The sequence below is a fragment of the Chiloscyllium punctatum genome, chromosome 1 (assembly GCF_047496795.1).
Source record: "Chiloscyllium punctatum isolate Juve2018m chromosome 1, sChiPun1.3, whole genome shotgun sequence".
NCBI classification, from domain to species: domain Eukaryota; kingdom Metazoa; phylum Chordata; class Chondrichthyes; order Orectolobiformes; family Hemiscylliidae; genus Chiloscyllium; species Chiloscyllium punctatum.
Window position 1 is genome coordinate 112,354,510 of NC_092739.1, and position 20,438 is coordinate 112,374,947.

General features: G+C 40.1%; 1 protein-coding gene across 1 annotated transcript in view; it reads right to left on the reverse strand.

The window, feature by feature from the left end:
• gba2 (glucosidase, beta (bile acid) 2) overlaps nucleotides 1-20,438 on the reverse strand; it is a 68,173-nt gene that overhangs the window by 46,765 nt on the left and 970 nt on the right. Inside the window, exons 2-6 of the mRNA XM_072572188.1 lie at nucleotides 17,598-17,689; nucleotides 17,154-17,269; nucleotides 13,548-13,766; nucleotides 9,766-10,005; nucleotides 3,744-3,846 (exon numbers count right to left, since the gene is read on the reverse strand). Of these exons, the coding sequence (XP_072428289.1) occupies nucleotides 3,744-3,846; nucleotides 9,766-10,005; nucleotides 13,548-13,766; nucleotides 17,154-17,269; nucleotides 17,598-17,689 (770 nt within the window). The remainder of the gene's footprint in view (nucleotides 1-3,743; nucleotides 3,847-9,765; nucleotides 10,006-13,547; nucleotides 13,767-17,153; nucleotides 17,270-17,597; nucleotides 17,690-20,438) is intronic.

Sequence of the window (20,438 nt, forward strand, 5' to 3'; positions counted from 1 at the left end):
TCCTGCCACTTTCAATTACCCATGCAGATATATACCCTCATCCCACTGCTCCTGCAGCTCTGTTGGACTTACCCCTATCTTTTCTGTTGTGTCTCCATGTTCTTCCTACTAAAATACATCACATTATTTCTCCCCATTGAAATTCATTTGTCATTTGCTTACCCATTTACCAACTTGTCTGTGTCTTTCTGAGGTTTGACAATGTCCACCTCAGTTGACAATGTACAATTATCTTCACTTGCTTCATCAATAACCATCCAACCAAGTCAGGAATGGGGATGTTCACTGATAATGGCATAATGTTCAGCTCAATTCACAACTCCTCAGATTCTGAAGGAGTCAGTGTCAAAAATGCAGCAAGACTTGGACAATATCAGGTTTAGACTTACAAATAGGAGAAAGTGAGGACTGCAGATGCTGGAGATCAGAGTCGAGAATGGGTTGCTGGAAAAGCACAACAGGTCAGACAGCATCCAAGGAGCAGGACAATCGAAGTTTTGAGCATAAGCCCTTCATCATTCCTGATACATCGATTGTCCTGTTCCTTGGATGCTGGCTGACCTGCTGCGCTTTTCCAGCACCCCACTCTCGACTTAGGTTTACAAGTGACAACTGACAGACAATAACCATTTCCAACAAGGGAAAAATCTAAGCATTATCCTTTCACATTCAAAGGCATCACCAGCACTGAATGCCCCACTATCAATATCCTAGGGTTACCACTTGCCAGAAGTGAATTTGCCATATAAATATAGTGAGTAGAACAACAGGTCAGAGCTAGGAATACTCCAGTGAGTAACTCATCGCTGGACTCCACAAAACCTGTCTACCCTATGCAAGGCACAACTCAGAAGTGTAATGGAATACTTTCCAAATGCCTGAATGAGTGCAGCTCCAACAACACTCTAGAAGCTTTCTTGACTGGCACAACATTCACAAACATCCATTCTCTCCAACACAAACTCAGTAGTAGCAGTGTGCACTGGAAAATTCACCAGGAACATCTTCCCAACCCACAACCATTACGATCAAGATGATCATGGGCAGCAGATAGATAGGTACAACCCCATATGCCAAGTCACTCACCAGCCTGACTTGGAAATATATTCCCTTCCTCCAGTGTCACTGGGTCAAAATCCTGGAACTTGCTGCCTTATGGCATTAGCTATACGATATGGGTTGCAACAGTTCAAGGCAGCAGCTCACAACCATCTTCTCAAGGACAACTAGGGAGAGGTAATAATATTGCTCACATCCTACAAATTAATAATAAAAATACTCCCCTCCTAAGAGTACTCTGGGTGTCCATGCGCAGCAAGGGCTGCAACAGTTCCAAGAAGGCAGCTCTTCACTCTCCATATCAGGGTAATTAGGAATGGGGGATAAACACTAGCCAAGCTAGCTGTGCCCATATCGCAGGAACAAAAAAAAATTCAGTTGAGTTCTCCCATTTCCATACATAAATTCCTTTCTGACTCATCATCCCTGCTCCCCCGCCCCCCCCCCCATTTATGTCTGTAGAAGACTTAGGGATTGCCAGCTAGCATGAAAGGGATTCTCTTTATCTGCTTCCTTTTGTTTGCTTCTTCACTGCCTCCAGATAGGATAACAGCAGTTATCCTAAGCCTTATAATACAATAGTCGTTAAAACTTTCTCTACTGATATTTGGAATGCATATTATAAGCTCCATCAAGTGAGTGCGCCAAAATGAGAAGCCCCTCCTTGTGAAAAAAAATTAAGGCTTTGAGCTAGCTGAAAGCCTGTTAGTGAGAGGAACCAACTGGAGAAAATGTTATTGAAATAGTATAGCAGAGTAATGTAAATGTCTTGAAAGAGTGGAAAGCAAGCAAAAAAAAAAGCATATTCATATTGAAGCAGATGGTACAAAATAGATGAGCTTGATGAATGAATGTTCTTACCTAAAAAGGGCGATTCTGCTGGAAAATGAGTAACATTGTTCAATATGAAAAAAACCAGATGCTGACATCAGAGTTTGTCAGAAAAGGCTGATTAAGAACTTAGTGCTATCAGTTACTAAAGCATCAGTTGACGCATTTAACTGTAAATACAGCTCTAAATTTGAAATTGATGACATGGCAGTTCTTCAAAAATTACTGTCCTGCACAAAAAAAAAATGTAAAGAATACATGCAGCCTAAGTATTGCCATTAAACATTATTGCCTTGTTTACCTAGAGACAAAAACCAAGGATTAGTTTTATGCAAGTTACAGTCTCACCTATATGCATAGCATTTGGCTCATTTTTTTTCATATGTCACCCAAGAGTGGAGTGTGCGGTTTCCTCTTCTCCCCAGCACTGGACAATATTGTACAGGTTATAGCTCTAACACCGCAGCCTCAGGACCTGGTCTTTGCCAAACTAGAGAATTTGAAAGACCATGAAGTTCTGCCAGGGTCATTACAAGAGCTTTTGAACATGTTTAAAAGCATTTTACAGCATTAAAAATAATGGCTTTCACCTTAGTTTAACACAGATAAGCTCATACACATGATTTCCCTGCCAGAACAATTTCAGTTGTTTGGTCAATGTCACAGTGAACAACCCTTCTGCTTTACATGAGTATAGACTAGGTGAAATTACTGTGGGCGCCAGACCATAGAGATTGCTGGAAAAAGCAACAAACTTGTTCTGAAATCAATTAGGTACACTGTAAAAATTTTATTGTAAACTGCATTCCAACCACTCCACAACATTATAAAAGCTTTTACTAACTATTGGGGTTAGAAGCTAAGCTTGCAAGCAAACTTGCTTGCAGCTGATCTTGATGCTGTCCAGGGTGGAAATGACGTTTTGACTGGTTAGACTGCATACACAGTCTGTTAGAACTGTAATTTGACACCCAAGTTCATGAATCATAGAAGATTATTGTGCTTGTACGGCAAATAACTGAAAATCTAATATAATTTTATAATTCACCAAGAGGGATATGAATATAAAATTGAGAAGACTGCTTCAACCATATAGGGTGTTGGTGACACTATGTATAGAGTACTGTGCGTAGTATCAGTCACCTGATTTAAGGAAGATACATAGATGCATTGGTAGTAGTTCACAGATTTATCAGATTAATAGTTCAGATTAATAGCTAAAATAAGCAAAAGTTGGGCCGGCTAGGCCTGTATCCACTAGGAGTCACTATATTAAAACAAAAGGGTAATCAATTTAAAAAAGATGAGGAAATGTTTTATTTTCTCTCTGAAAGGGTCTTCTTGAAAGGGTGGTGGAAACAGAGTCCATGATTATGTTTAAGGTAGGGGTACAGAGTTTCTGGTCAAGCAGGGGATTTAAATTTAACTGGGGTAAGCAGGAATGCAGATTTGGTTACAGATCAGCAATGATCTTATTGAATAACAGCAAGCTTGGAAAGGTGGAAACGCCTATTCCATGTTCCTTGCAGCCCTGTATTTTTCTTTCCTTTTCAGATAATTTGTCAATTTCCTATGAAAGCCACAATTGTTTCTGCCTTCACCACACACTTAGGCCTTGCATACTAGGTAAGAAATTCAATGTAAGCATATAACTCTGAAGGAGAGTTTTTGTGCTTGTGTCTATTAAGGCAAATGCCATGTAATTTTAATTTTAGCATATTCAACAACTCTTATTCAAACCTAAAATAATTTATGATGATACAGAAATAAAGTCTGCGTGCCCATTTTCAGAAGGAAATGCATTTATAAAAACACAAGGAAAGTCACATTAAAAGTAGTTAACATACAAATACCTGGTAGAGAATCTAATTTCCCATCCTGAAGCAGATCTTTCCAGATTTCTTGTCCCATGCCATTCGGGTTAAATTCAGTCTGGTGACTGATTAATAAACCTTGCTGTTTAAGAAACCAAATTGAATTCAAATTAGATTCAAAACTACCTTTATACTAAATGTATTGAAAATATATTTACAGAGGTGTCTATACAGATCAAGAGTCTAAGAGAAGGCATAAACTAGCACTGTTGCAAATCTATATAAAGCAGGACATCTCTTCCAACCTTAAGAAATATGGCTGCCAGAATATATTTTTTAAAAAACTTATATTTTGCCATCTAGTTACACCAAACTAGTCAATATTTTACAGCTAGCAAAGAGAAGACATCATTTAAACATTGCTGAACAATTACATACAGAGTCTGCATTTGTGCTAATTTCCATTGAAGTCAAAGACGTTTCTCAGATTCATTATCCAGTGTAAAACTGACTGCTTTAACAGTGCAAATACACATTATAAAGTGTTTGATTGAAAGATGACAGTGCACGTGAATACAGCTACAGCAGCATATGAAACGACTAGTAAGGAGTCCTGACCAATATACAATAAGATCAATGCAGTTTGAGAAATTTAATTCAAACCTAGGAATTGGAAATTTTAAAATGTTGGCATTAGTAAAATACTTCCTTAATAAGGAAGTTGCCCAAATATCAACATGACTCAAATTGATTCAATAATGTCCTTCCAGATGGAAACTTGGGGCCTGATTCTAATTCAAAGAGTTATTTTTAAATTTGTCTGTAAATAAATCAGGCCTCAGGTGCCCTTATCCAGTTCCATTTACATGTAACTAAGATCCCACAGAATAATTGGCTGTTTACTGCACTCCAATGCACTCCTAGCAAGCCGCCCTATTGTATTAAACAGCTGCAGCAGCCCATCACCATCTCAGGGCAGGGAAAATAAATGCTGACCTTTTCCTTTTTAAAAAAAAACACGTGCAACCAAGCATTGTAAAGTAGCCAACCATCAAGCATAATTTTCCATATGTAGCAGGCAAAAAAAATTAGATGAAGTAACAAGAGGGTTGTACAGGTTTTGGAAAGGGTACCATTTAGATTCACTAGATCACCAGGATTAAGAAAGATAAGCTTGAAATACAGGTTTTATATCCCATGAATCTCGAAAATCATGTTATTTAACTGGGATCTGCATAATGATCAAAGTAGTGAGGGAAATAATTTTCCTTGTGGTGTAGTTCAGAAAAAGCAGGCATTTAAACTAAAAATTTAGAATGAGGCTGTTTAGGAGAGATGTCATAAGGAACTTCTTCACTCAAAAAAAAAAAGAGTAAATTTGACCATTCCCTTTCCAAACATCTGTTCAGGCTAGGTTGAATTAAAACTTTAAATGGAGACCAAAAGTTTATAGTTAAATGTATTAAGGACTTCAGAACACATGAATGTGAATGCAATTAATATACTAATCCATGATCAAACTGAATGACAAAACAACCTCAAATAGCTTACTCCTGTTCTTCGAGTTGGAGGTCAAAACAGCAGCGGTTAACAGTAATGATTCATTTCTGTTAAAAGACAAGATGTATACTAGGTACAAAAAAAATTAAGAGAAACAGCCAACAGCAGCTGGTAAAAATTGTAATAAAGTGAAGCATAGACCAGTTTCATAGCTGCAGGGCCAAGAAAGAACGAACTGCTTGTCTTACGAACACAAGGTTTGTAACACTATGGCATAATTGGCAACCACGTGAACCATACAACTCAAGCTGATATTTCAAAGCAATTCTATAATTTACTCCTTTTCCAGAATAGAAGTCAGACAAGGTTTTAAATTCAAACCACTTAAGATGTCAGATGTTGCTTCTTTTAATCATCAAAGGAAAGATTGCTAATTCTTTGTCATTTGATTTGTTAGATTATTCCCTTTACAAACACAAGATAAACTTCCAAGCAAACATTAGTCTGAAAATTTCCTTATCATCTGCTTCATGCCATAAAGGAGTACAAGGCTCCCTAAGCAGAAAGGAGATAGTGGGGACTGCAGATGCTGGAGATCAGAGCTGAAAATGTGTTGCTGGAAAAGCGCAGCAGGTAAGGCAGCATCCAAGCAGCAGGAGAATCGACGTTTCGGGCGATTCGGGAGAGGGAAAAATGAACCCAAAGTATAGGGAATATTTTGTGAAGGCTGAATAGGTTATTGCTGTTGTGGAATCATACTAATTAAAACAAATCTTTGATAAATTATTCTTTAATAATATTACACTGTCATTCTTGGACTAAATAGTGCAGTGACCCAGGTAAATAGTGCAGTGAAGAAGGCATATGGCGTACTGGCTTTTATTGGTAGAGGAATTGAGTTCCGGAGTCCTGAGGTCATGCTGCAGTTGTATAAGACTCTGGTGCGGCCGCATCTGGAATATTGTGTGCAGTTTTGGTCGCCATACTATAGGAAGGATGTGGAGGCACTGGAACGGGTGCAGAGGAAGTTTACCAGGATGTTGCCTGGTATGGTAGGAAAATCCTATGAGGAAAGGCTGAGGCACTTGGGGTTGTTTTCATTGGAGAAAAGAAGGTTTAGGGGTGATTTGATAGAGGTGTACAAGATGATTAGGGGTTTAGATAGGGTTGACAGTGAGAACCTTTTTCCACGCATGGAGTCAGCTATTACAAGGGGGCATAGCTTTAAATTAAGGGGGGGGTAGATATAGGACTGATGTTAGGGGTAGGTTCTTCACTCAGCGAGTCGTAAGTTCATGGAATGCCCTGCCAGTAGCAGTAGTGGACTCTCCCTCTTTATGGGTATTTAAGCGGGCATTGGATAGGTATATGGAGGATAGTGGGTTAGTGTAGGTTAGGTGGGCTTTGATCGGCGCAACATCGAGGGCTGAAGGGCCTGTACTGCGCTGTATTCTTCTATGTTCTATGTTCTAAATAATATAATGGTACTGATTATTGTTTTGTTCCTCACAGTACAATGTGTAATGTCATCATGTCTTCAGGAATGAGGAAAGTGTGCCAAGCAAGCCAAGATAAAAAGGTAGGGAGGAGGGACTTGGAGGGGGGGCATTGGAAATGCGATAGGTGGAAGGAGGTTAAGGGGAGGGTGATAGGCCGGAGTGGGGATGGGGGCGGAGAGGTCAGGAAGAAGATTGCAGGTTAGGAAGGTGGTGCTGAGTTCGAGGGTTGGGACTGAGACAAGGTGGGGGGAGGGGAAATGAGGAAACTGGAGAAATCGGAGTTCATCCCTTGTGGTTGGAGAGTTCCTAGGCACTAGGGATGAACTCAGATTTCTCCAGTTTCCTCATTTCCCCTCCCCCACCTTGTCTCAGTCCCAACCCTTGAACTCAGCACCACCTTCCTAACCTGCAATCTTCTTCCTGACCTCTCCGCCCCCACCCCCACCCCGACTCCGGCCTATCACCCTTACCTTGACCTCCTTCCACCTATCGCATTTCCAATGCCCCTCCCCCAAGTCCCTCCTCCCTACCTTTTATCTTAGCTTGCTAGGCATACTTTCCTCATTCCTCATGGCCGAAACGTCAATTTCCCTAAGCAGAAACCAAAAGATAAAAATAGTATTATGATCTCATCTTCAGGGTTTGGAAACAAAAACAAAAGCACAAGTTAAAAAACTTTTGCTGAGAAAGATAAATTAGAATCTAGAAATACTGATGAAAGCTGATTTTTTTTGGTCACCTGCTCCTGAAATAGTCTGCAGAATAAATATGTCACCTCAACTTACATTCAGTTCAGAGTCAGTCAATCTACATGCTGCAACTGGACATGCAATACACTTCAGATGAGTTCCCATCACTTAATGACAGCAAGTAAAGGAACTGTGCATGCACTAGCAGTAGGTCAGAATTTTCCCTTAAGATTAGCCATTTTCCAATGTAATTCCAGTATTCAAAAAAGGGGAGGCAGAAAGCAGGAAATTACAAGCCAATTAATTTAACTTCCATGAGAAGAAAAATATTAGGAACTATTAAAAGGTATTGTAAAATGAGGAATGAGATAAGCTCAAGGTAATCAGGCAAAGCCAATATAATGCTTGCCAAAGGGAAATCCTGTATAACGAACTTATTGGAGCTTGTTAAATAAATATACTGTAGATAAAGGGGAACCTGTAGGTATATTGTACTTAGGTTTTCAGTTAAGACATTTGATAAAGTGCATCAAATTTACTGCAGAAAATAAAATCTTGCAGTATTGAGGTAACGCGTTTACATGAGCAGAAGGTTGGCTGGCTAAGACAAAAAAAAGACCCTGAATAAATGGATCTTCTTCAGGCTGGAAGGACATCACAAGTGGTGCCACAGGGGTTGGCATTGGAGCTTCAACTCTTTACAATTTGTATAAATTATTTGGATGAAGGGACTGAAGGTATGGAAGCTAAATTTTTTTCCAGAAAGTTACCCCCTTATTTAATGCAAATATCTGTAAAAGAAGTGGGGGAAAAAAAAAAGAAACTGTCCATCATGGCAGAAATTTTTAAAAAGTAATGTATCTAAATTGGGCGGCACGGTGGCACAGTGGTTAGCACTGCTGCCTCACAGCGCCAGAGACTCAGGTTCAATTCCTGCCTCAGGTGACTGACTGTGTGGAGTTTGCACATTCTCCCAGTGTCTGCGTGGGTTTCCTCCGGGTGCTCCGGTTTCCTCCCACAGCCCAAAAATGTGCAGGTTAGGTGAATTGGCCATGCTAAATTGCCTGTAGTGTTAGGTGAAGGGGTAAATGTAGGGGAATGGATTGCACTTCGGCAGGTCGGTGTGGACTTGTTGGGCTGAAGGGCCTATTTCCACACTGTAATCTAATCTAATCTAAATGGTGAGAGATTGAAGAGCTCTGGAATGTAAAGATCTGGATGCTAACGCATGAATCACAGAAGTTTAGGATGCAGTCCAGCAAATAATCAGGAAGGCTAGTAGAATGTTATAGTTTATTGCAAGGGAAATTCAGTGCAAGAATCAGAAGCTTATGTTTCAGTTATACATGGCATTGATGAGACTACACCAGGAGCACTATGTACAGTACTGGTCACTGTCCTTACAGGAGCATGTGAATACATTGGAAGCAGTAGCTTTCCTAGACTAATACTGGAGTTTAAGAGTCAGAGTTTACTTAACTGAAATATAAAAAGATCCTGAAGGGACTTGATTGGGTGGATGCTGAAAAGACATTTCCTCTTGTGGGAAAACCTAGAACTAGGGGTCATAGTTTAAAAATAAAGGGTCACCCATTTAAGAAAAATAAAGAAACATTTTTCGTATAACAGGATTGACTCTTTGGAATTCCATTCTTTAAATAGGAGCAATTGAAGAATCTTTAAATATTTTTAAAGATAATTGATTGTCATGGAGGTGAAACATTACTAAGGGTATGAAGGAATGTAGAGTTGAGGTTAAAAATCAGATCAGCCATGACCTTATTGAATGGTGGGCAGGCTCAAAAAGGGCTGAGTGGTCTACACTTATACCTTATTTATTTGGTCTATGCCTCAAACATAGAAAGATATGTTTGGAGCTATAGTAGGCCATTTGGCTTGTTGAGCATGATCCACCAATCATTATTATTACATCTGAACATTTAACTCAGGTCTGTTCTTGCTGCCTGCTCCCCACCTCTCCCCCTCCACCCCCAAATGTCTTTTGATTCCTTAAACCCCAAGGCGAGATCTTTTTCTTCTTTGAAATCATATTGTTTTGGCCTTAACTGTTTTCTGTGGTAGTGGGGATCAAAGATGAAACTTTGAATTCCACAAGCTCATCACTGCCTACATGAAGAAATCTCAGATATAAATGTTTACCTCAGTTCCTTAGACTGCGACCTTTGCTATTGGGAATATCCTTCTTCTATCGACTCTACACATTCTGAGGCAACGCATTTATGCTCCGAAATCCCTTTCATAAAATGAATTTCATTAAATTTTTCTCCATTCCCAATGACCATTTTAAAATTGATGCCCTACTTCCACCAAGTTATACTAAACTCTGGAACAGTAACAACATAAATCACTAACCTTATGTCTGGCTGAAATTGCCATTGTATAATTATTTACAGGGGCAGCATGATGCAACAACACTCCTGAAATGTGCTCCTCTTCTTTATTGAAATGGAATGGCTCATTCCAGTGCCCGCCTTTCAGATCATCCTTGGTTCCAGTACCATTCCTCAGAGTAAACATAAGCGCAACCTCCAGGTCCTCTTCATTTTGGTTTTCAATTTCCCATATAAAGACTCCAACTGGCAGACTAGTGTCCTACAAGGCAAGTGAAATGCTCATTAAATCCATTCCACATTTCTTTTGTCTATTCAACTGAACCTTTCACAGCTTGCAATTAAAAATCCAGTTTCATCTTTGATCCCCATTCAGACTATTAAATTTGTGTTGTACTCTGACCAGACACCAGCTATTATTTTTAAAGAAAGTTGACAAAACATGAGATTCTAAATACTTAAAAGAATAAAACCACAGAATTCCACAATTTTGAACAAATAATAAAATTATACAAAATTAGAACAGTAAGACCTCCCACAACAATCATTTATATTCTAATTTTCAAAATTAACCAGAGGTAAGTATGAACAGAAATGACTTCAAATAGCAAACATGGTCAAGACAAATCCCATGGCCATTTCAGCAACCCCCTCAAAACATTAGTAACATTTGTGTATCATGAAATTTCATTAAAATTTAAAAGAATATTGAATATTTCACATTTGAAGATCTAAATTCAAAAGCAGCGACATCACAGATGGCCTCACTCTCCCAATTGGGACTCTGCTCCCCTGGAATCTGGAAACTGCACTCTATCTACTCACAGCCACAACTTCTGCTGGCCCACAGATGGCCAGGTTCACAAAACTGCACTGTCCTTTCATCTCTTGGAACTCTAAATCGTACTTAGCTGCATAACAGAAAAACTGCTCATTGGCATTGTTCACCCTGCCCCCACAGCTGCTCTGAACTATTAATACCGCATTGCTTTGCCAACTAGATGGCGTGGATGAGTGGACGAAGGGTCTGTTTCCATGCTGTACATCTCTATGACGCCAAGTCATGAGCCCCAACTACCCCAATACATCTGCCTAGACCTTCCTGGAGTCCCAACTGTTCAAATGTTGCATAGCATCTTTTCTGGTGCCACATCTCTGGTCCCAAATACCTTAGCAATTAGCAGTTGAAAGGTAGCAACCTTCTTCTCGAACTGTCTTGACCCAATTGATTAAACTGACAGGGTGGTAACTCTTGTTCTAAGTGATCTATGAAAATCCACGTAACTAGTCTAGCTCTTGTTCCTAGGCAGTACTGAATATAGCTAACATTGTGGAACAAATATAGCAAAATTTCTGTTCACTGAATGTTCAAATTTCCACAGATTGCTGACTTAAATAATATAAATTGCATTCAAATAAAGGAAGATTTAATCACATGGCAGCAAGACAAAAATCAGTAATCAGGAGAAAAAAAACTGAATGGCATTAGACAGCACAAAAGAAGAATCCAAGTAATGAAAACAGTAGAAATAGTACCAAGAGAATTTTGTGCATCGGATACCAACATTACACAGGAATATTAATACAGACAAAATTGCAGAAGCTTCAGTAAACATTTTTAAAGCTAAAGATAGATTTTTTTGAACAATAAAGGAATTAAGGGACACAGTGAGAGTATGGGTAAGTGGAGCTGAGTGCACCAAAAGATCAGCCATGATCTCACTGAACAGCAGAGCAGGCTCAAAAGGGCCGGACAGCCTACTCCTGCTCCTAGCTCTTATGTTCTAAACTCACTACCACCAAGGAAAGTGGGGGAAAATAACGGAAAAAAATTGTTATAGGGAATTCAACAGGCATGATTTATAAATAATTTTCTTTATAATAATAAAACAGAAAGATGCTGTATTAAATCAAGACCAAAAGATCTGTTACTTTTAAAATAGTAAAAGTTGATAATACTTTGAAATAGTTGTGCCTAGTTCCACACCACTGCATTTGACAGTGTGTTTGTATTTCACCAATAACAGCAAGATGTTCAAAAGGGGTTTTAATAGCAGATAAGAGAATTAAAGAAAAATTATGAAAAAAAAAAGGGCAGCTAACCTAAGAGAATCCCAAGGTCTTCTATATGCATGTAAATAATAAAAGGGTGGCTTATGCATTAAGGTGGAGTCAAAGTAGAGATATTAAAATGAATATGTCATATGTCGAAGGAAAAGATGTTACCAAGATCACAACAATTGAGGATGCATTCAGGGATACCGAAGGAATAGAGAATGGAAATTGCACTGGCCATGCTCTTTCACTCTTCCTTGTACACAGATGATAGTGCCAGAGGAAGTAATTATAACCATTTTTGAACAGTGTTTGTAATGATAAGCACAACAATTACAGATCAGCCAATTAGTTTTAGTGGCGGGAAAGATTTAGTTACATGTGGATTAATTAAGAAATAGATGTTGGCTGTTCCTAAGGGAAAATAACAGTTGTTTGAAGAGTTAACATACGGTTAATGAGGATATCTTGTACAGCACAAAGTTGATTTTCAAACAAAATTTAATTCAGCGTCACACAGATCTGAAGGACAGTTTATTCCATGAGTTATAAAAGGAATAGCAGCAATGAGAGTATAAAATTGACTGACTGACAGAAATATTTTATATTTGGAGAAAAACATTGTGATGGAATTCTCCAGGGACCAGAATTGGAATCCTGGTTTTACACAATTTACATCTGTGATTTAAATCTTGGCGTGCAGAGACCAATTTCAAAACTTGTTGATGGCAGTGCACTGGGAAGACTTATAAACTAGGTGAGCATGACAACATACAACTTCAAAAAGACAATGACAAACTGCAGGGGTGTGCAGAACAGTGGCAGATGAAGTTCAATTTGGAAAACTGAAAAACTATATAGACTTGGATGCAAAAAAACATGAACAGACAGTACAAACTAAAGAGCATATCTCTAAGAGGTGTGCAGGAGCAGAGAGACTTTGATATATATGTACACAAGTAATTAAAAAGGTGGCAGGGCAGTTGGACACAGTAATGATAAGGCATACACTCTCCGATCCTTTAACAGGGAATATGGTATAAGAGGAGAAAGGTTATGCTCAATCTTCGTAGGACACTAGTTGTCCTCAGCCGAGAGCCGCACAATCTGGGTGTCACGCTGGATGAGTAAACACTCGAGAGCGTGAAGGAGTGGTTTTAGAAGAGTGGCCAGAAAATGAGGACGTTCTAGACTATCTTCATAACTCAAAAGAACTTCTTCCTTTGAGAAAAGATCAAGAGGAGATTTGAAAGCTCAGATTTCAAGTGTTTTGCAAAAGAAGCAATTCCTTTGTGATGGAAGTTTTTTCTCACATCCCAGGTGATTCAGGTCTAGAATGCACCACCTAGAAATGTGGCAGCAGTAAGTCCAATCCAGGCATTCAAGGGGCATTAGATAACTATTTAAATAGAAACACTGGGCAAGGTGCAGATTCAATTTGCCAAATTACCTTCTTCACCATAACAATATTCTCTGATTTAATGACCTGCATTCACTAAGAAGATAAATGTTTCCTAACAGCGACAAAACAAAAAGGGACCATTTTGGCAAGTTATAAAACCAGCTTCAATTCCTAGATGATTTGAGAAAAACCTATATCTGCACAACTTGACGCAGAGGCCATTGATTTCTGATAAATTATATGTCATAAATTGTAAATAAATTCAAATGTTATAGTCATAACTCATCTTTCCAAAAAATTTTCCAGATCATATAGCGTAGTAACACACTGCTAACAATAATACCAACCATATAATTATGCGGAATAATTGGAGATATTTGCCGACATGTCAAAGTTACATTTTGTCCAGGAAGTTTATAAACCGTCCATGCGCGTGGATAAAGGGCGTGATAAAAAGCATATTCTCCACAGTATCCCCAATTCCAACTCTGCAGCTTGTGAGGTCTCTCAATAGAAAGTACTTGTTGATAAATAGTCTGTCCATTCTTTCTTAAGCAGACAGTAAACTGGGAACAACAGAAATCCAGTTAGTGTCATCATACATCATATTGGTACATAGTGTCGAAAATTTAATAATTATAAGGTTTTAAAACTTGCTTCAGACACTCATGTAGCAATTGGTTACTTTGTTTTTCAGGTATCTGTTTTGGTTACTATGGGAAAAATACAAAAATCTTACCATCCCAGCTGTGACAAATTATGCCGTTAAGGAGGATTTTACCATCCTGATTCTCTTGGAGAGGTATTGTAAACCTGAAGCAGAGATGTTTGCTCCATTGGGTTTTGTTTTAAAATTATACAAAAAATGCATAGTGGGTGGAGTCAGGCACACACAGACCAAGGGGTTTTAGTTTTGCTTTTAGTTGCTGAAATTGGGGTTTTAGAGTTGAAACAGTAAGATACAGCTCTCTCACACCCTGGTGCTAGATTCATTCTTTTTCAGTTTTTCCTTTCTCTTGGACTGGACATAGCATGTGAGTGAATCCATTTTCCCAAATTTTCATTTTCCAAGGCTATCTATGGGATGCTGCTATATTGGAAAATTTGACAAGTAGTAGTTAAAAATAATATATTATTTTGTTAATAATTTCATTAGAGTTAAAGCTATGCCAATTTTGTTTTTGGATTTTAACTGTGGTGTAAGAGTAAAGTGCGCTTTAATACTAGTAGTTTGATCAATTGAATCACATCTGGAATTCAGTCTCTTACACTTGCCTTCAAGTGAGATAAATGCTAAGGTCTAGGAGAAGTGAGGACTGCAGATGCTGGAGATCAGAGTCGAACATTGTGGTGCTGTAAAAGTACAGCTGGTCAGGCAGCATCCGAAGGGCAGGAGAATCGATGTTTCAGGCATAAGCCCTCAAAGTTAGGGTCCAGGCTGCCTCTTCATATTTGTTTTGAGGGGGTTTGGTCTGGTCCATAACTCAGCTCAGAGTGGCATGAACACAAGCAAAGTTGGCAAAAGGGCTAACAAACTAAGATAAATGTGGTACATTTCATTTAGAAATTACATTAACCTGGGCTCTTTCTGCATCTCAGCACCACATTTCTAACAAGGTCCCTTCAGAGAATACAAGATTATTCAGAGTTTCAATCTTATTTACACAGCTGCAGTTAATAGAAAAATTAACATTACACCATAAAATAATCCAAATTTCAAAAAAAAACCTTTGAAATTTGAAATTCTGAAAGGACTCTACAGCAGAGTAAATCAATGCTCGCAGCTTTAACATAAGGCAATGATATAAAATTTTCATCGCCTCACAGGGCCACATGCACAATTTTTACTCAACAATACATTATACAAAAAGTTCCTTCCTCAAAAAAGACTAGCTCAATGACCACCTTTGAGCAAGGTGAAGCCAATAAGCAGGAACTAGCCCCAAGATTTTAAAAATATGGTCAAAAATGGGAACATAAGAAACAGTAGTTAGCCAAACAATCTCTTTGCCTGCTCCCCCACTAAATTAGGTCATGGCTTGTTAAAATACTCCATTGCTTTGCTCAATCACCAAATCTTTCAAATTCTGCAGAAGCCAAAAATCATTGCTCAGGTGCGAATATTTGTGATAGCCTTTAATTCCCTGCGATAATAACGTGTGCTGTGATGGTCAAGTGTATACATCACCCGATGTAGCTGAGGAACTCCGCTTTGGCATAACTGTTTTTTCCGCAGAGGAAGACAATGGACTGAGTTGCATGGCTTACTAGCTTCCAAATCCCCAGGGCCTTCTGCTCTGTTGTAAATGGGTCCATCCCACTCCATTCTCAGCACCTCTGCACACTCCTTTGGTGCCTTCCCATGCAATCACAGGTGTAACATCTGCCCACTTACCTCCTCCCTCCTCACCACCCAAGGCCAAATACATCTTCCGGGTTAAGCAGTGATTTACCCATACTTTATTCTATCTAGTCTACTGTATTTGCCATTCAGTGTGGTCTCTTTTACACGGAGGAGATGAAATGCTTTACGGAACACCTATATTCTGTCCCTGAAAATAACCCAGAGACTTCCAGTTGCCTGCCACTTCAACACCGTGTTCCCTGGCCAACATTTCTGTCTCGGGCTTGCAGCAGTGTTCTAGTGAACTTCGCCAAGCTCAAAAGATCAGCATCTTGTATTCAGCTTACAGGACCCTGCAGCCTCTGGGACTCCACATCGAATGCAATAACTTTAGAGCACAATTCACTTTTTTTGCTGAGCCCACACCCAATCCCATTACCACATGGGTTTCTTTCAGCATAGCCAACCATTTTCACATTACTTCGCCTTCGGCATACACTACCCTGCTACCCTCGGCTCTCACGATTGGCTTCTCTTCTGTCCTGGCCTGATCCATAATAATCTCTCTTTCAGTTCTAATGACAAATCATCAGACTTGATATATTAACTCTGCCTTCTTCCCAATGCTGCTGCCAGACATGCTGGATTTATTGTTGTTTCAAGTTTCCCAGTTTCTGCTTGCCACGTCCTTCAAGCTAACTTTCAGACAGTCAAGGCTATCAGTGTCAGTCATCTTTATATCTCATTTGTGGTGTTCTTGCAGCAGTTGAGAGCCAGTGGCCAATCCACTGCACAGAATGTAATTGGTATACAACTGTAATTCACCCAGTAAGTACGGCTAAGCTCATGTTAATGACCTTAAGCTACCAAAAGACACCAAAGATACATCTGAGAATGCAAAGATAGAAACTCTTCAGTCTTTGGTCCTGCCCTGCAAATGACCTCCAGATCTTACCAGGGCACAGCAGTATGCTATGAACACATGGTTAGCAGACTCAGTTGGGATGCTGTTGCTCCACACTCTTACCCACATCAAAAAGCTACAGTTATTATATTGAACCTATTTGTTGATTTCAATATCAATGACTGATTGCTGATGAGAAATAATTGGAAAAAAATTGTTTTGACACAAGTCCACATACTTAAAACACATATTTCTCAAGACTTGTGCAAAAATGAATTACTCCACAGCATGTTTATGAAGCAGTTAACAAGCAGTGTGGAACCTCAACTGAATAAGCATCAACATGACTATGCCTAAGGGAGATCACTCACTCAATGACCTGCAGGCTCCAGTAAAGCTAAAATTAATTTAGCATTAAATAGAACATTCTCTTATAGATTAAAATGATACCCAACTAAATGTTTTTCTAATTAACTCAAGTTTTAGGAAAGAAAGACCAGCTGGGTTATCATTACTGAAAAACAGAAGCCTAATCACCAATTTATTTTTCTTACATTTTTATTTACACAACTAGTAAGAAAAGCACATTTCAAAAACAGCACATTGAGAATTTCTTTTGGCAACAGCTCAATTTTACAAGGGTATTCAAGGGCAATACCTCTACTAAGTTTCACAGCAGCCTTATTTCCACAATCAAATACATACCTGGTTCTCAATCACAGTGTCATAAGTGTACATTCCTGGGTTTAGCTGCCATCTGCAGAACTCCCCTCGCCATCCCCTTGTAATGGAACCCCCTCCAAACCCACCTAGTGGAGCGCCTGAGAAGAAAAATCAGGTTGATATTTTGACTCCACTTATTCACCATACTTTGAGATCAAAATTCTTCCTAATCTTTGCACATCAAAAAATATGGTTGGTAGTCTAATTACTTAGTTAAAACTAACAATACCTATATATTTGTCTTAATTCCTTGCACATACACCAGCTATACAGTGGATAAGCAACCATTCTTCTATTGGCATTTACAGGATTAAAATAATCACTATTATTCAAATGGCAAAACACTGGAAATTCTAACTATACAGTAGTCTCAAAAACCCTTCAAATTATTGAACCACATTTATAAATTTACTCATTTGCACTTACCATAAATCTGACGCAATGGAATAGAATTAAAAGTGTCAATAAAAGGTGTCTTCTTTTCTATTCGAGTTTTTCTGTACCACCATTTCAAATAACTGTTCAGAAATAGAATTGTGGTACATAATGACTGACAACTAAACAAAAGCATGAATTGTTTACAGAATTCAGTTTATAATACAGCGTAACCCTCATCTGACCATACAGGATACTAAGTCAACTCCAATCTTCACTTGAAACACAAATTCAAAAAGCTTGATCTGATCATTTTAAAATTATTCTTTCACCAGAGGTGAGCTGTTAGGAAAGAAGTTCCAGGACTTTCATCCAATGACAGGAAACGAATGGCCATGTCAGGATGGTGCAGCTTCTATACAGTACACACTGCTGCAATTGAGGAGGTAAATGGAGTTTCAAACAAATGAAGGCATTTGGCACGCTTGCTTTTATTGAACAGTGCATTGTGTTGGGAAGTCATGTTCTGGCTGTACTTTTGGAATACCATGTTCAATTCTACTCTCCTTCCTATTGGAAGGATGTTGTGAAACTTCAAAGGGTTTAGAAAAGATTAACAAGGATGTTGTCCAAGTTGGAGGGTTTGAACTTTAGGGAGAGACTGAATGGGCTGGGGCTACTTTCTCTGAAGCATCAGAGGCTGAGGGGCGACTTTGTAGAGGTTTATAAAATCATGAGGGGCATGAATACGGTGAATAGTCAAGGTCTTTTCCCCAGGGTAAGGGAGTCCAAAACTAGAGGGTTAGATTTAAGGTGGGGGGGGGGGGGGGAAAGGTATAAAAGGCACCTAAGGGGCAACTTTTTCAGAGAGCGGTGCGTGTATGGAATGAAGTACCAGAGGAAGTGTTGAAGGCTGGTTCAATTACAATGTTTAAAATGGGTATGTGAATAGAAAGGGTTAAGTGATGATAGATAGATAGATTCCCTACATTGTGGAAACAGGCCATTCGGCCCAACAAGTCTATACCAACCCTCCAAAGAGCAACCCACCCAGACCCATTTCCCTACATTTACCCCTGACTAATGCACCTAATGCTACAGGCAATTTAGCATGGCCAATTCACCTAACCTGCACATCTTTGGACTGTGGGAGGAAACCGGAGCACCCAGAGGAAACCCACACAGACATGGGGAGAACGTGCAAACTCCACACAGACAGTTGCCCGAGGCGGGAATTTAACCCGGGTCCCTGGCATTGTGAGGCAACAGTGCTAACCACTGAGCCACCATGCCACCCATATGGGCTAAATGCTGGCAAAGTGGACTAAATTTTTGAGAAGATTTGTAGCTCAGGTTGAGGTTCAGGTTGTACGTTTACTCGCTGATCTGGCAGGTTTGTGTTCAAAACAAACTTGCCAGCTCAGCAAGCAAACTTACAAGCAGGACTAGATTAATTATAGGCATGGATTAGTGGTGCTGGAAGAGCACAGCAGTTCAGGCAGCATCCAACGAGCAGCGAAATTGACGTTTCGGGCAAAAGCCCTTCATCGGGAATAAAGGCAGTGAGCCTGAGGTGTGGAGAGATAAGCTAGAGGAGGGTGGGGGTGGAGATAGAGTAGCATAGAGTACAATGGGTGAGTGGGGGAGGAGATGAAGGTGATAGGTCAGGGAGAGGAGGGTGGAGTGGATAGGTGGAAAAGGAGCTAGGCAGGTCGGACAAGTCCAGACAAGTCAAGGAGACAGTGCTGAGCTGGAAGTTTGAAACTAGGATGAGGTGGGGGAAGGGGAAATGAGGAAGCTGTTGAAGTCCACATTGATGCCCTGGGGTTGAAGTGTTCCGAGGCAGAAGATGAGGCGTTCTTCCTCCAGGCGTCTAGTGGTGAGGGAGCGGCGGTGAAGGAGGCCCAGGACCTCCATGTCCTCGGCAGAGTGGGAGGGGGAGTTGAAATGTTGGGCCACGGGGCGGTTTGGTTGATTGGTGCGGGTGTCTCGGAGATGTTCCCTAAAGCGCTCTGCTAGGAGGTGCACAGTCTCCCCAATGTAGAGGAGACCACATCGGGAGCAATGGATACAATAAATGATATTGGTGGATGTGCAAGTAAAACTTTGATGGATGTGGAAGGCTCCTTTATGGCCTTGGATAGAGGTGAGGGAGGAGGTGTGGGCACAGGTTTTACAGTTCCTGCGGTGGCAGGGGAAAGTGCCAGAATGGGAGGGTGGGTCATAGGGGGGTGTGGACCTGACCAGGTAGTCACGGAGGGAACGGTCTTTGCGGAAGGCGGAAAGGGGTGGGGAGGGAAATATATCCCTGGTGGTGGGGTCTTTTTGGAGGTGGCGCAAATGTCGGTGGATGATTTGGTTTATGCGAAGGTTTGTAGGGTGGAAGGTGAGCACCAGGGGTGTTCTGTCCTTGTTACGGTTGGAGGGGTGGGGTCTGAGGGCAGAGATGCGGGATGTGGACGAGATGCATTGGAGGGCATATTTAACCAAGTGGGAAGGGAAATTGCGGTCTCTAAAGAAGGAGACCATCTGGTGTGTTCTATGGTGGAACTGTCCTCCTGGGAGCAGATACGGCAGAGGCGGAGAAATTGGGAATACGGGATGGCATTTTTGCAAGAGATAGGGTGGGAAGAGGTGTAATCCAGGTAGCTGTGGGAGTCGGTGGATTTGTAAAAAATGTCAGTGTCAAGTCGGTCGTCACTAATGGAGATGGGCAGTTATTGTTTTTACCACTATATGTATATGACTAGTCTATAGTAATTTCTGGATTAGTGGTGCTGGAAGAGCACAGCAGTTCAGGCAGCATCCAAGTAGCTTCGAAATCGACGTTTCAGGCAAAAGCCCTTCATCAGGAAGGGCTTTTGCCCGAAATGTCGATTTCGAAGCTACTTG